The sequence below is a fragment of a genome, unplaced genomic scaffold (genome assembly GCF_019419815.1).
Source record: "Pyrus x bretschneideri cultivar Hongxiangsu unplaced genomic scaffold, Pyrus_bretschneideri_v1 Contig57, whole genome shotgun sequence".
NCBI lineage: Eukaryota > Viridiplantae > Streptophyta > Magnoliopsida > Rosales > Rosaceae > Pyrus > Pyrus x bretschneideri.
Genome location: NW_025999795.1, coordinates 2,332,013 through 2,347,480, shown reverse-complemented (window position 1 = coordinate 2,347,480; position 15,468 = coordinate 2,332,013). Strand labels below are relative to the sequence as shown.

At 38.9% G+C, this 15,468-nt stretch overlaps 3 protein-coding genes and 2 pseudogenes across 3 annotated transcripts; 2 read left to right on the top strand and 3 right to left on the bottom strand.

Moving 5' to 3' along the window:
- The first annotated feature begins 193 nt into the window (after positions 1-193).
- On the top strand, positions 194-5,491 carry LOC103943314 (altered inheritance rate of mitochondria protein 25). The gene is made up of 11 exons (XM_018646487.2): positions 194-325; positions 803-1,445; positions 1,779-1,865; positions 2,297-2,338; positions 2,445-2,489; positions 2,719-2,784; positions 2,888-2,944; positions 3,057-3,118; positions 3,244-3,364; positions 3,919-4,100; positions 5,115-5,491. The coding sequence occupies exons 2-11, from the start codon at positions 852-854 to the stop codon at positions 5,143-5,145; spliced, it is 1,287 nt and encodes a 428-aa protein (XP_018502003.1). The 5' UTR covers positions 194-325; positions 803-851; the 3' UTR covers positions 5,146-5,491.
- A 449-nt stretch (positions 5,492-5,940) lies between these two features.
- On the top strand, positions 5,941-7,417 carry LOC103943313 (annotated as a pseudogene).
- A 125-nt stretch (positions 7,418-7,542) lies between these two features.
- Positions 7,543-10,651, bottom strand: LOC103943312 (cell division cycle 20.1, cofactor of APC complex). The gene is made up of 5 exons (XM_009353587.3): positions 10,129-10,651; positions 9,246-9,515; positions 8,860-9,129; positions 8,162-8,743; positions 7,543-8,044 (listed from the first exon to the last, which is right to left on the bottom strand). The coding sequence occupies exons 1-5, from the start codon at positions 10,225-10,227 to the stop codon at positions 7,904-7,906; spliced, it is 1,362 nt and encodes a 453-aa protein (XP_009351862.2). The 5' UTR covers positions 10,228-10,651; the 3' UTR covers positions 7,543-7,903.
- A 226-nt stretch (positions 10,652-10,877) lies between these two features.
- On the bottom strand, positions 10,878-12,553 carry LOC103943494 (annotated as a pseudogene).
- A 166-nt stretch (positions 12,554-12,719) lies between these two features.
- Positions 12,720-15,156, bottom strand: LOC103943317. Its single transcript, XM_009353592.3, has 3 exons — positions 14,944-15,156; positions 13,750-13,952; positions 12,720-13,413 (listed from the first exon to the last, which is right to left on the bottom strand). The coding sequence occupies exons 1-3, from the start codon at positions 15,037-15,039 to the stop codon at positions 13,071-13,073; spliced, it is 642 nt and encodes a 213-aa protein (XP_009351867.1). The 5' UTR covers positions 15,040-15,156; the 3' UTR covers positions 12,720-13,070.
- Positions 15,157-15,468: the final 312 nt, after the last annotated feature.

Sequence of the window (15,468 nt, the reverse complement as noted above, 5' to 3'; positions counted from 1 at the left end):
TGCAGTGCAATTTTCCAATTTCCTCCTTAAAAAGTTCACATGGCCCTACATTGCGGGGACTAGCCCAACCCATTCAAAGTTGGGTTGATTTAGATGTTAGGCACTCAAATTACCATACTGGGCCAGCCCAGCTTTTGTGGTATATAATTGACAGTTGACATGGCCCGGTCCAATACCACAGTGAATCCAAACCCTTTGAGAAACTTTTTGGGTCATTGTCTCGTTTCGTTCACAGGTAGAGAGAGAGAGAGAGAGAGAGAGAGAGAGAGAGCGGGGAAAGCTTTGGAACCTCATCGGAGAGAGCGAGCGAGCGAAAGCTGCACTGGTGAGTTCGTCTTCCTCCATACTGTAAAGAAACAAGAATTTTGTGTTTCTTGATAACATTTTGACGATGATCAAATTCTATTGCGATCAAATGTGACCTGCGTTCTTCGATTATTTCGGTTTTTTCTAAATTGAATTTTGGTTTCTTGCACAAGACGCTAGGGGATCAACAGTTTCATTTTTTTTTTCTTTTGGTAATTTCATTGAAAACAATCGATGGAAAATAAAAATTAGAGCTTCAGAAAGCTTACTTAAGCATTGGAATTAATTGTGATTTTTAGCTTAATTTCATGGAAATATTCTTTAATTTCTGTTCATTATGTTTGTTTTTTATTTATTATAATTATGAAGCATTGGAATTCATCGTATTTTTAGCTTAGTTTCTTTGCTTTGGCTTAATTTCATGGAAAGATTCTTTAGTTTCTGTTAATTATGTTTGTTTTTATAATAATTATGATTCTGTAATCTGCATACACAGATTTATGCTTTCGGGTTTGATCAGTTCAAGAAATTGTAATATATTATAGATGAATTGGACAAGGTTTTCCACCAAGGTTTACAAAACTTGTGCGGCAGATTCCAAATGTGGATCCTCATTCCGTCATATTAGAAAACCCCATCAAAATGCTACTGAAGACACCAAAAGCATTCGTGTCCACTTTGGTTTTCAGTCTCAAAGAGGAAGTCTACCTGCTACATCATGCCCTCAGGATGGATCCTGTGTTTCTACTGTGGCTAAAGATTTTGAGCAGCGGTTGATTGGAGCAAGAAATGTAATTTCGAAGTTTAAAGGAAGTTCTATGTGGTCTGAACAGAGACCGGTATCTTTGTCTCGTCAGTTTGGACACAAGGCTGGTAGTGGTGGTGATCCTGAATTGACTAGGGACTTCCTTGTACAGCTCTGGGTTGCAGATAGGAAAATGGAACAGTCTAAAAGAAAGAGAAGAGGGAAAGCTGTTAAGTATAGTAAAAAATCACCGTACCATTATTCATCCTATGGATGGTATCCAAGTGCACCTTTCAGTCAAGCAGTCTCTTATGATAAGGATGAACGCAATATGACACAACCGCCTCCAAGCCAATCCATCTCAGGATATCTGAAGCCAGAATCTCCAGAAGAGGTAATTTTTTTGCTCCCTGTTTTCTTTTCTGCCCTTAGAATTACAGCTTTTAAGCTTTTTCACAGAGATGCAATCACCTCATTTGCCATGCCCCCCTGGTAATGTTTAGTAAGTATCGTTGTTTAAACTTAACTATAGTATGCTCTTAAAGAGTAGCAACTCAAATGTGATTTTTACTGCTGATAGAGACATTCTCTTATATAACTATGCTATAATTATTTGCCACAGTTATTTACTTATGCTCATCTTTCCAAGCTTCTAGTATCCAAGCCATTGCTCGTTGTGCCTAGTTTGAGTAACATAAAATGTCTTGTCATTCGTTTTATTTTTTAGGCCCAGGTGATGCCTCTTCTTGCTAGATCAAATCTGCTGATTACTAGGGATATAGAGTGGGCAAATCTTGCTTTTGGATTTGAGCAGGTGATTCTTTTCCCTAATATTGTTCTCCCATGCACTAATTTGTATGTACATTTTGTCATGGCCGGAAGCATAAGATTATGTGCTTCAGTGCTTGACATATTTGCTGGTTCTAAAACTGTCAACTTGACTTCTTTTAAAAGCCCTTGGTTTTCTTTCTGTTTGTCCCCCTCCCCGTCAAATTGTTCTCCTTGAATGTTCAGAAAAATATTTTATAAATTTAATAGGTCTGATGTTTCTATTCCAAATATATTTTGAGAACCAAGTCACATGTAAAAGTTAGTAGAATTCTCCATCCCAGTAACTCTCTCTCTCTCTCTCTCTCTCTTTGAATACGTTATTTTCATGCAATCTGACATTTATTGGGCATCTCTTTCAGTTCGTCTTCTTTCTAGTGGTACTCTAGTTACTAATTCTATTTGACATAATTCCAGGAAAATCGGTATGGAATAGTGGATGTGTGCTACCCGGAGTCAGTGAGTAATCATTCTAGTTCATGTCACTCTCTTGACGTTTCCCATGCAAGAAGTTTATGTTTTAAACTAATGGACCATATCCTGTTACTCAATGTTTTTTTTGTAGCCTGTTGGTTTGATTCGTGAGCAGAGTCATGTTATTGCTAGACAGGTACTTTCTAACCCAATCTTTAAATTTTTGCTGGTATTCTGTCATGTACAGTTATGCAGCTTGAGCATGACATTGTTACTAAGTTACTTCATTTTGAATATTAATTTTGTTAAAGTTGATATGCTGATTCAAATATAAAATTACCTCCATTTGACCACTGATTGCTTCTTGTGCTTTATGTTATCTTAGGGAGGTTTTCCTGTGCTGATGTTTGCTTTTCATTTTGCAGTTGCTTCGTCTCAGGCGCCCTTTTGTTGCTCTTGTAACTGATGCCATTGGTAATGAGCTCTTTAGGGTGAGGATATAGAGCATTTATTTTTAATTTTTTGTGGAAAAATAAAAAGCATTCTGAATTATACTGACATTTCAGTTTGAGCCCTCATTTTTTTCTTATTTAGGTTCGCAGGCCTTTTTGGTGGATAACCAGCTCAATTTATGTAGAGATCAACGGTAAGGTAGGACAACTTGACATAATTTATCTGTTTGTCACCAAGCTGTTATAGAGATTGTTGAGAATGTAAATTCGCATTCAGATTGTTGATGGTGTTGGTTATCTGTTATTTCTAGGAAATCGGTGTGGTTCACAGGCGATGGCATCTTTGGAGGAGGGTGTATGATTTGTACCTAGGGTAATTTCCAAATGCTATTTTATTTTAATGTATTGTTTATTTGAATTCAGAATGAGTTACCTCATATAATCAAAGTTAGTGCCCTATACTGCACATTGTTGCCTTATGCTACATGGTTGTTGTAGGGATAAGCAGTTTGCAGTTGTTGAAAATCCTGGCTTCTGGCATTGGACTTTTACTTTGAAGGACATTGACGGGGGAGTTTTGGGTGAGATAGATCGTGAGTGGAGGGGTTTTGGCTTTGAGGTTTGTTTTCTTATCTTCTACAACATTAATATTGTATGAAGAAAATATTTTATGTTTCGGAATATGCATTTAGGGACCTAGATATCTTGTGATTAGCAATTAATGGTAAACTTGATCTTATGAAATCATGAATCTTTTAATTTTAGTTCAGTCTTTATGCGCGTATTTGGACTTTTTTGTCACTTTTTTTTTTTCCGTTAGTTTCTGAAACTTTAAACATAAGTTATCATATTTGATCCCGAACGGATATGTACACTCCTGTAGGCCACCTCCGTTTGTTTGTGCTAGCCATCCAGATTGGAGGGTGTACACATGCCCTTGGGAATTATTTAGTTGGATTGAAGACCCAGATACCCCCATGCTATGAAAAAAATGCATAATGAGTTTGAGATAGTTCTCTGACTCAACAATATTCACAAAAGATTAATGCTCTATATATTCTTTTACCAAAGATCTTATATATTTTTGTATTTTTCAGTTAAGATATTAGATTTTATGTGGCATTGTTTGCAGATTATGTTGTAGATATACCAACTAACTTCCATATCATACAGATTTTCACTGATGCGGGGCAATATGTGATTCGGTTTGGGAGTTCTGATCCCAACTCTATTACTGGTCCTTCTAGAATTGAAGAGTTGGAAGTCGTTCGACCACTGACTCTGTTAGAGAGAGCTGTAACTGTTGCTCTTGCTATATCGTTGGACAATGACTATTTCTCAAGACACGGTGGATGGTAAGCCAAAATCCAAATGACTCTTTCTTAAGTCACCATGGCTAGAATGTTCACATTTGTATGTAGATACATACATCCTGACTTGGGTACAAATCACCGGCGTGTGCCATAAAAATTTAGAAAAAGTTCTGATCTATAGAGTATAGACCCAGGCAATCCAATTTCTGTCATCTTCACATTGTTTTCATAGTCCCATCTGAAGAAATCCATGGGAAATTTGGAAAAATAGCCAAAATTTGGCTTTGTCTATAATTTTAGCCTACTGTTTTAGCTTATCATAATTCTAACCAAAAGTTGGCTTGAAAGTACTCACATACTCTTAATGATTAGAAACTTGATTTCTTTCTGTCATTTCCCCTTCCCCACCCCTGTATACTCTATTCGGTTCGGAGCCTTCTCTTTCATAGCATGCTTGTCTCATAATTCCCAGTGCCGATTAGCTTCCATTTTCTTGATCTACTTATGGAAACTCCGCCATAACTGGTACCATACTTCCCAACATACTCCTCTGAACTCTTCCAATCCTTATTTTGGTTTTATTGAAAGAGAAAACGAATTAACAATCAGCATAGCTTTGATACTTAAAAGTCTACAACAACGGGAACGTATGACACCCAATTAACTTGCAGTAGTGTTTGTATAAAACTTTAGATATTTCTAATTTGATCATTGATTGATCGATAAAGATGAGAAGGAAAAGAGATACTTCAGATGATGAGAATTGGGAAGATGAGAAGGAAAGGGGAAGAGAGATGTGGTAGGCTAGGGTTTAGGCTAAGATTATGACAAGTCAAAAGAGTTGGCTAAAATTCTATATGGGACCTAAATTATGACTATTTTCTAAACTTCCTGAAATCTACACTCTTTTATTCTTTATATCCTGTATGTCTTGTAGACTGTTTCAGTACTATTGCTGTCTCTGTCCTTGTTGCCTATTGAGCAAGAGTTGAAAATGCACGCTAATTTTGTTTGTATGTGTGTTGTGCGTGCGTGTGGTTCTTGTTTTGGTTCCAGGGGATTGCCATTTTATGAAGTAGGAGAATAGGCCTGGCTGGCTGTATGCGCAAGAAACAAAAATCCATATGGTAATGTGTTCGTTCTTAATAGGCGATGGCTCTCAAAGACAAGGCCTTTCCGGCTGCGTTTAGACGTGCGATTCGAGTGGATGATACGCTGTTTTTCTAGTTTATTTGTGAATACATTATTGTACTTTTAAGTCATGAAGTGCCCATCTTGGATGATGAATGAGGATGAATTGTAAAATTGCCATATCTTGGTGTTGAAGGCGGATCAGTCTTCTAATCCTCGATTAGAAACTTCTTGTTAACTTCAAATTTCGACATGATATCCTTAACTTGTACAAACATGGCTTGATTATCTCGTTTAACTCAGTTTGGAATTTGGAATTTGCATAATATCAACTGGGAACCATGATAATAGGAGCATGTCCGCTTCCTTGCACCACAAGTTTAATGTGAATCATGGTTCATGAGATGGTTATAACTTTTCACTTTGTTTCTTGAGATTTAAAATCGATAAAAGTGATTCTTGAGATTGTCCTACCATCAATCATTTTGGTCATTTTTATAAAAAAAAAAATCTTTTAAAATGAATAACCATCCAGTTCAGGTGGAGGGATTGATTTGATAAAATGGTTGATAGTAGACAATTTAAGGACTACTTTATCGATTTTAAGTCTCAGAATACCAAAGTAACGAATTATGTCAATCTCAGAAATCATTTTAACAAAAAATCCTCCCGTAAATTAGAAATATGAAAGGGACAAATGTGAAAATAAACCATAGAGGACGAGTGTAAAATCCAATTCATCCAAACCAAAACCAAATGCATGGTTATGATTCGGGATGTCAAAATTGTCAACCTTTATGCTCGTCTCCAAACATTTCCATAGCTGGCATGAAATCAGCGCTCCAAATATCTCATCAGCACCATTTTTCACGTGTAAATTCACCCGACCTCTACCAGCATATGATTCATGAAGCTTGAAGAGGAAGAAGAAAAGCAGCATTCTTTGCAGATTCATTTGATGGGTGAGCGCGACGAACATGGCTTCAGCTCTCGGCGGAGGTACTGCTTTGCTTTTGGCTGAATCTAAAAGAGAAGTTGGGAGAATTTCATATCTGGGTTTGTTTGGAAATTGAATTTTACTTCCAGAACGCGTCTCGTGAAATTGATTGGTTGTGAATTGTACAGGGATGGCTGTTGTGATCATGGGAGTCAGTGGTGCTGGCAAATCGTAAAACTTCGACCTCAGCTTTTGTTATTTTTCATTTCTCTGTAAATATATATATGTAACACGGTAGCACTGATGAGTTCATCACTATCAAACTAGCATTTACATGCGCCCGAGCGAGGTCTGAGTTCGATTCCCGCTCCCCTCCCCAATATTGCTTGTACATGGAAAAAAAACTAACAATCTTCAGAAGCACCACCGCACTGGATGCCAATGACTTTCTCAAATGCCTTGGTGTGATTGGATTTAGATATAAATGGCATCACTTAAGAAAGTTGCAGTTTCTTATGTTCGATCCTAGAATGTTGTAGTTTCTGCTTCTTATGCATTCCGTTATGTGGTTCAACAGCACAATAGGCGAGATGCTGGCGAGAGAGACAAATTCTAGCTTTATAGATGCAGATGATTTCCACCCTCAATCAAACAAAGGTAGATGCTGGTGTGTGTGTAGTTTACTTTCGATGTTACCAACTTTTCTAGTTTCTAATCAATCTTTTATCTTCTTGTAATCAGAAAAGATGCGTAATGGGATCCCTCTCACTGAAGAAGACCGGATTCCTTGGCTTGAAACACTTCGAAATGGTGTAAGAGACAAGTTGCTAGGTGGAGGAACTGTGATTCTTGGGTGTTCGGCTCTGCAGAAGCGATACAGAGAAATTTTAAGATCTGCCGACCCTAATTATAAACTGGGAAATTGTGTCAGTTTCAGTGAAGTTCGTCTTGTTGGATGCTCAGGCAGAGGTGTTGGCTACTAGATTAGAAAAACGAATTACAGAAGGGAAGCATTTCATGTCACCTGCACTTTTGCAGTCTCAGTTAGGGTTGCTTCAGATTGATGATTCGGAAGGAATACTTAAAGTTGATGCCACTCTAACTCCTCAAGAAATTGTACAGACCATTCAAAGATCAATTTTCGATTTAAGAGTTCAGAATTGTAATCATTAGGCCTGTTCAGTAGCGGCCTCGCACGAAACTGTAGATTTCTTCCGGTTCATAACGTTCTACCAGATGAAACTGTAATTTTCCACATTTTTTATGCAAGTTTGATATTAAGATGCATTCATATTCCCGCCTCTTTCGAATGACAGAAGAAGTGCTGTGAAAAAAACCTGTATTAATCATCGGAATGTAGCCTAAGTATCCAACTTGAAGGTAAAGAGAGAGAGAGAGAGCAGAAACACACAAAAGTTACGTGGTTCAGCAATGTGCCTACATCCACGGGAAGCCAGACTGAAAATCCATTACTAAATAATTACAAGGATTTCCTATTTTCTATCACCCTTTCTATACAGGGGTATTGTACAAAGAATGTGGACTGAGATTGCCCTGTGATGCAGTCTACAACTTTTGATGAAGAGAAGTTAGAACACAGCAAATCTGATGCACTTTTTCATGTTTAACTTGCGCTGCTCCAAAGTAAGGGTGTAACTTCTCATGTTCTTGAATCTTGATCAGCGATACATCTCATAGAAAGAATACTACAGCTCCATCTGATGTAAATGTGCAAAGGCGATTGAACGGAACCCTAAACCCTTTATCATGTTCTTGATCAGCGAATACGGTTCAGATGAGCAAAGGGCTCAGGGTTAGCTTTGGGAGCTGGTTTAGCAACCTCGGGGACCCCAAAAACGTTCCAGAATCTGAGTGTTTCATCACCAGCTGCTGATGCGACCGTGCAACCATCGGGGCTCTGCAGTTAATTCACAATATAAAAGGATGAGGATTTAGTGTTCTGTCAAAAAAAAAAAAAAAAAAGGAAAAAGCTTATATATACTCAATTCAATTATAAGGTTGTCAGATTCATTACCTGAGCCATATAAAGAACTCTAGAAGTATGGCCTGTGAGCTCGGCAATTTTAGCCATCGAAGGGTATTTCCAAAGAGTGAGCTGATTCTGAGTAAACCCATGTGAGCTAAGCAGTTCCCTTTCATTCTTGTTCCACAGCAAAGCACAGACCTGAGAGCCAGTGTCAACTGAGTTCAAGCATGCACCTGTGTGAGTGTTCCAAAACTTTATGCACCTGTCACCCCCGCCTCCACCAGAAGCCAATAAATTGCCCTGGAAAGGACACCAAGCAAGGGCTTTCACTGCAGCTGTGTGATCTTCGAGCCTGTGAAGCCACTGAGTTGGTGAATTTGAAGATGCCACCGATCTGTCCCATATATGGAGAAGGTTGTCGTTTCCTCCGCTAGCCAATTGCTGGCCTGAGGCTGACCACTTCAGTCCACAAACCTCTTGCTCATGTCCTCTGTATGTCTCAACAATGTGTGATCTAATTCTTACATCATTGTTAACAATGCAACCGTCCATCCCTCCAGTTGTAAGAATGTGGTTGTTCCACGCCAAAGAGCCTACTCGTGATCTGTGGCAACCTCTCAAAGTTCTCAGCTACAGAAAGAAACAACATAACAAGAAATGTTAGCAAAATTGGCCACAATGTAATATAAAATGGAAGAGGAATATGATGACCGGTCCAAGGATAAATGACAACCAAACAAACCAACCTGCTTTTTAGCAACCGAATCCCATAACTGTACTTCAGAATTGTCCAGTCCAATGGCAATGTGGCGCCCATCAGGAGCCCAACTGACGCTGGTAACAAATCCAATTCCATCCTCAAATGTGACCAGTTCTGAAGTAGAACCATTGGTAGCATCCCACAAATAAACTGTGCTTGCAAGAGCTATTGCGAGGACATTGCAGCTTCCCCAATCCAACAAATTGAGGTAGTAATCATCCACAAGGTCTGGAGCATCCAATGTCTTCTCTGAAGTCTGCACATTGCATCAAATCATCAGTAGTCAGTTAAACACCACAACAAGTTTTCAGAATAACCAATCAAGTTTAAGCAAATATATTCATGAGATCAGAATAAAAAAAATATACGCACTTGAGGAATGTGCCTTCGGGGCTTTGCTGGTTTATCCTGTTGCAGAGAAGAGAACTCGCGTGGGAACATCTCAACAGGGGCAGGTGGCTTGTTCTTGAATGCAAGAATTCTACTCCGGTTCATGTTCATTGCCTCTGCCAACTGCTTCCGATAGGCCTCTCTGGATGGGGAAGAGGCGGCTGGGTTTTCCTTACCTTTCCTACCTTCAGTTAACATCATGTTTGCGAAATCAAAATCCATTGCTGACCTGTTTGGTATGAACCTGTCCAACTGGTAATTACAAACGAGGCACATCAGAACGTCGGTCAATTATAGAACCCCTAATTCCAGAAATTGGTTCGACATCAGATCCCAAAACTAGATGAACTCCAAACCCAAACCATGTAACAAAAATTTTATTTTAAGGATGACACCAGAATAATTCAATCGAAGAATAAAACTTGTTTTTAATCAAATTTCAAAATAAATCTAACATCAGATCCCAAAAATGGGTAAAACCCCAAACCCCTAACAGTACAAACATAACATAATAAGAAAAACTAATGAAAAGGGCTTGAAAACTTTGAGTTTTAACGATAAGGACAAAATAAAGGCTAAACTGAATAATACCAGGAATCCAGGACTGACTTTTTAATGTGTAAATATGATTTTTTGTTAAAATGAAAAATACTAGGAGTTTTTTGTTAAAGTTTCCTAATTAATAAGGTAACGAGATTCAGAAAGAAATTCCAACCAATAAAAACAATCCAAATCAAAGTACAACAGATCCCTAATTTCCAAAATCAAATTGATTGAACCCGAATAAAGAACACAAAACCTAATTTCCGAAATCAAATCGATTAAACTCTAATAAAGATCTATCGGTATAAAATTAACAACTCACATTTTCGCGAGAATTCTTTCTCTGAAGAAACTGCTCTTGAAGAGGGCACCTAGACTGCGACTTCAAGTTAGATGGAGAACTCATTGATCCTGCATCCATTATGTAAAAATACCCACACAAAAAAAAATATGTATATATGCGAAAAATTGAAAGAGAAAATTTTAAAAATCCGGCAAAAAGATTAGTTAGTTTGCAAATCAATCCTGCAAAAAAGGGTTAGGTTAAATAAATCCCAAATCGAAAAATTGGACGGCGCGTGATGTGATTGATCTCTTAGCGTTGCAAAGAATTGCAATTTCACAGAGAGAGAGAGAGAGAGAGAGAGAGAGAGAGAGAGAGAGAGTAACTGATTAATGCTGGGTTGAATCAGTGGGTTCATATAGCGATGAGATGAAGGGGATGGCTTTAGGGTTCAGGAAAATGAGGATCTGTTTTCAGAAGAGTGTCTCGGGCTATGGAAAACTTGCAACGGCTATGTATCCCAGAGAGCCGTTGAAAACTTGTATGACATAAATGCCCCTGCGTTTGCTCAGATACACCACACCGTTTGAGTTGGAACTCCTAATCTAGTAATTTGAATTTGAATTTTAATGAAAAATCCCATATCACAATTATTATATATATCAACAATTATTCAATTATGTCTCATTCATTGAAAAATCCCTTTTCTTTATTTTTACATATGGCCAACACGAGGGATTGTCGGTAGCGAGACTCGAACCTAAGTCTTGTTCTAGCGAAGAGAACGATTGTTACCAACTCAACCAACTCTCGTTGACATTTATTTATTATTTTGTAAAGAAAGAGAGTACATGAATCAAAATATCTCATTTGCTCCATTTCTGCCAAAATCAATGGAAAAATGAGAGCTTATGAATCAAGACAGTCCATCCATGTAAAATTCGAAAATCTTAAATAATCCATCCAGCTAGTATTCATCCACATTGGGTTGGCGGGATCCGAGGTTGCCCCATAGCTACTGCCCCTCGATTAGGGATAGAACCGCCCCCTGACATATCACTGTTCTTTGCTGAGTTTAAGTTGACATAGTAGACAATTCCGAGTACCACACTTGCAAATGACAAAAGGGCACCTCCAGCAAACACTCCGGGCTTCACAACGTAACAGTAGCAGCTGCCAGAGTATGTGATTTCTACACCATGCCGGTGAGTGAGTGCGGCACCAGCCAGCAGCAGAAAAAACGCTATAACGAATGCGATCCTGCCCAGTGGAGATCAGAGTAAAACACAGGCATTGTTAATCCAGTTGAAACAGATAGACAAGTTGCAGAACCCAGCTCGAACTGTACAGACAGACAAGTTTCCTTTTTCTTGCAAAAGGATAAAAAAAATGCAATGTTCTAACCAGAGAAACAACGGCAGCAACAAGAATAGTAAGAAACTGGCAAGATAACAAAACTATGAACTCAACAATCTTGTTCAACATTTCCGCCTGTCAGATGGCCAAACCATCCAAGCCAGCCATGCTCTTGGATTAGCTGCCTTAGTTATTTTCCTCATGAATTATACAACAAGTTGTCGTTGAGAATTACCAGGAAAAAACAATGAGTAACTGTGCTACCGTCGAGTTAGAGTTGGAAGGCTGGGGCCTCCTTTGGCAACAACCTGCACCTGGTTGAAACATTTATAATTATTTGAGCTAACATAAGAGCCACTGCAGCAGTTACACCAAGTCCAGAAGCCGGAGTGTCGGGGTATTCACATTCAGTAGTCGGGTCAAAATGAACCTGAGATCGCTGCGGGTAGAAAATAAAAGTAACAGAACATTTCAGCATCGGTTCCACAATTCAAACTGAAGGCCAACAAAACTGGAAAAAATCCGGCGAAGAAAAAATAAACTAAACTTAGCATGAAGAGGCACTTGCTTAAAAGTTCTCAACAGTCACTCCATCCTGAAAGCTAATAACTTGTGAGCATATTCTAATAACTTTCCAATGGGGAGGAAGGCGTAAATCTTTCAGTCTCTCCGTTAACCTCCATCGCAGATTCTTACACAAACACAACTCTTTTGATATCATTATGCGCAACGAAAGAAAGACAAAAGAAATGAAAGGATAGAACCTAAAAATGATCGTTCTGAGTTCAGATTCGAGATTTTAATCGCATTTATAAACATTTAACACACTTACAAACAGCGTTTTAGTTTACTGAAAAAATAGGCAAATCTTCATTGACAAACTACACTAGTTAAAGCATTGAAATCAAACAAGATATTAAAGCTTCAAGCTTTGGAATTTGTACCCTTCAAGGATGAACAAAACCGAATAGCTAGCTTTTACCTCGATTCTTGTGCCCTCGGCGCCGAAACCTGCAGCCGCAGATAGCATCCCCAGGAGTCCCACAGCCCAGCAAACCGGAAGGACTTTTCGCTCCATCTCTGGCCTGTCAAGCACTTTTCTCTCCATATCTGGCTTCTGCGTTCAGCCAAAAGCAGCTTCCCCGTCACTCTTCTGTTTCTGGCTATTGGGCGTAGATTTTGGTGATTTGCCTGAAGAGAGGTTGTGCGTGAATTATGATGTCGGCCGAAAAAAGGCGGCAAAACAACTGGACAAGTAAAAAGGCGGCAAAACAGAAGAAAACAAAAGATTATAACTATAATTTTCATCGATTACAATTTACAAGGTTGTTTAGATACGTTAAAAGAGGACCAATATGAAATGTCGGCCAATAAAAAACCCATGTAAAATTCGTAAATTTTAAATAATCCATCCATCTGGCATTCAATCGGCATTCAATCCATGCGCATTGGGTTTCTTGGACAGTACGGTATGCGCAAAATTAAATACAACCATAAGAAATCTACTGACAAAACGAACACAGGGATTATATAGAAAACAACCCATTTCCTGGAATTCCAACCATTAGATCTTCAGAGACTGATCATAGGCTCATCCCATAAACTCTAGTGATGCATCTCCCGTATCATGTGAATTGCCGTCTCATATACGTATCTTCGTGGACAAATACTGGTTCTTGGGTCGTAGTACTCTGCGGTGGGATCTGGAGTTGTTGCCCCATAGCTATTGTCCCTTGAGTTGGCGCAGAACCGCCCCATGATGTATCACCGTTCTTTGCTGAATTTAAGATTACGTAGTAGACAATTCCGAGTACCACACATGCAAATGACAAAAGGGCACCTCCGGCAAACACTCCCGGTTTCACAACGTAACAGTAGTAGTTGCCAAAGTACATGCTTTCTACACCATGTCGGTCATTGAGTGCAGCACCGGTGAGCAGCAGAAGAAACGCTATAACAAATGTGAACCTGTACCAGTGTGGAGATTGGAGTAAAACACATGCATTGTTAATCCGGTTGAAACGGGTAGACAAATTGCTAAAGCCAACTCAAATCGTTCAAACAGACATGTTTCCTTTTTCTTGCGGGAAAAATAATGTGCATGTGCTTTCAAACCAAAAAAAGAAAACAGCAGCAACAAGAAAGGTAAGAAACTGGCAAGATAACAACACGATGAAATAACGAATCGTGCTTAGCATTTACACCTATCAGAGAGCCAAATAGTTCAAACCAATCATGCTTTTAGATTACCCGCCTTAGTCATTTTCCTCGTGAATGATACATCAAGTTGTAGTTGAGAATTACCAGGAAAAAACAAAGCAGAACAGAGCTACCGTCCAGTTAGAGTTGGAAGGATGCGGGCTCCTTTTGCAACAAATGCACCCGGTTGAAACATTTATAATTATGTGAGCTAACATAAGAGCCACTGCAGCAGTTACACCGAGTCCAAGAGCCGGACTCCGAGGGTATTCGCATTGAGTATTCGAGACAAACTGAACCTGAGAACCCTGCGGGTTAGAAATAAAAGTAACACAACATTCAGCATAAACAATGCCAACAAAACTGGAAAAAGCGGGAGAAGAAAACAAAAAAAATAAAACTTAGCATGAAGAGGCACTTGCTTAAATATTCTAAACAATCACTCCATACTGAAAGCTGACGACTTGTGAGCATATTCTAAACAGATTGAGGTCCATCGACAATAACTTCCAAATGGATAGGAAGGCATAAATCTTTCAGTCTCTCCGTTAACCCCCATCTCGGATTCTTGCACAAACGCAACTCTTTTGACATTACCGTTTAAAATGAGCAATTATCATTATGTGCAACAAAAGGACAAAAAAATGAAAGCATAGAACATAAAAATGACAGTTCCGAGTCCAGATTCGAGATTGTTAGCCGCATTGGTAAACATTTAACACACTTCCAAACCACATTTTAATTTACGGCAAACCTTCATTGACAAACTACACTAGTGAGTTTCCGCATGGTCATTTTGGACGCCCGAAAGTTAAAGCATTGAAATCAAGTAAAGAATTGAAATTTGGACGTTCAGCTACATCGAAAGTCTTCCCGAAAGGGAGAAATGTAGAAGTCAGCTAAGCTAAAAGCCATTTTATTGATTAAGCTAATCCAAATAGAAGGGCTGGGTCTGGCCCGTCTGAGGTACCAAATAACAATATAAAAGGTGCCTCAGATTTCGGAGTGGAACTTCGAACACGCACAGTGGAACTGTGGAAACAACAAAACTCCGTTTCGTCAAAGCAAATAAGAAATTAAAGCTTCAAGCTTTGGAATTTGCACCCTTCAAGGATGAACAAAACAGAATAGTTAGTAATAATATGAAATCCCTCTCCTACTATACTTAACTTCCCAACTTTTCCCAGCAACCAAACAGAAGGGCAGAGTATAACTAAGCAGAAAGCAAGCAAATATAGACGAGCCCATGTGAAGCAAAGAAGATCTAAGCAAAACCCAGATGAGCTTTTTAGCTTTTACCTTGATTCTCGTGCCCTCGGCGCCGAAACCTGTAGCCGCAGATAGCAGCCCCAGGAGTCCCACAGCGCAGCAAACCAGAAGCACTTTTCTCTCCATCTCTGGCTTCTGGGTTCAGCCAAAAGTAGCTTTCCACTCTTCTTTTTCTGGCTATTGGGCGTAAGATTTTGGTGACTTGCCTTAAGTGTTAAGAAGAAGAAGAGAGGACGTAAAGTTTGTGGTGCGTGAATTATGATGTCCTATATAGGGAAGCTCAGGGGGTCAGCACCGAACCGGACAAGTAAAAAGCGCCAAAAAAGAGGTAAACAAAAGGCTAAAAATGTAATTTTACTCTATTGCAATTTACAATGTCGTTTAAATACGGAAAAGAGGCCCAATGTGAAATGTCGGCCCAAGAAAAGGCCCAAATCCAAAAAATACATTAGTAAACCAGACCGACACGTTTATTTTTATCTCTCACACACTTCTGCTAATTTTTTTGCGATTAATCTTCTTCAATTCATGTGATCACGGCTGAATATTAAGAAA

Excerpts from the sequence above, each read along its gene's own strand:
- LOC103943314 (XM_018646487.2), top strand. The coding sequence starts at position 852 with ATGAATTGGACAAGGTTTTCCACCAAGGTTTACAAAACTTGTGCGGCA. Across the intron at positions 1,446-1,778 it reads AGCCAGAATCTCCAGAAGAG|GCCCAGGTGATGCCTCTTCT; the intron begins GTAATTTTTTTG and ends TTTATTTTTTAG. Across the intron at positions 2,945-3,056 it reads ATGTAGAGATCAACGGTAAG|GAAATCGGTGTGGTTCACAG; the intron begins GTAGGACAACTT and ends TGTTATTTCTAG.
- LOC103943312 (XM_009353587.3), bottom strand. The coding sequence starts at position 10,227 with ATGGATGCAGGATCAATGAGTTCTCCATCTAACTTGAAGTCGCAGTCT. Across the intron at positions 8,744-8,859 it reads ATTCGGTTGCTAAAAAGCAG|CTGAGAACTTTGAGAGGTTG; the intron begins GTTGGTTTGTTT and ends TTCTTTCTGTAG. Across the intron at positions 8,045-8,161 it reads GAGTTCTTTATATGGCTCAG|AGCCCCGATGGTTGCACGGT; the intron begins GTAATGAATCTG and ends AATTAACTGCAG.
- LOC103943317 (XM_009353592.3), bottom strand. The coding sequence starts at position 15,039 with ATGGAGAGAAAAGTGCTTCTGGTTTGCTGCGCTGTGGGACTCCTGGGG. Across the intron at positions 13,953-14,943 it reads CCGAGGGCACGAGAATCAAG|GGTTCTCAGGTTCAGTTTGT; the intron begins GTAAAAGCTAAA and ends TCTAACCCGCAG. Across the intron at positions 13,414-13,749 it reads TTCTGCTTTGTTTTTTCCTG|GTTCACATTTGTTATAGCGT; the intron begins GTAATTCTCAAC and ends ACACTGGTACAG.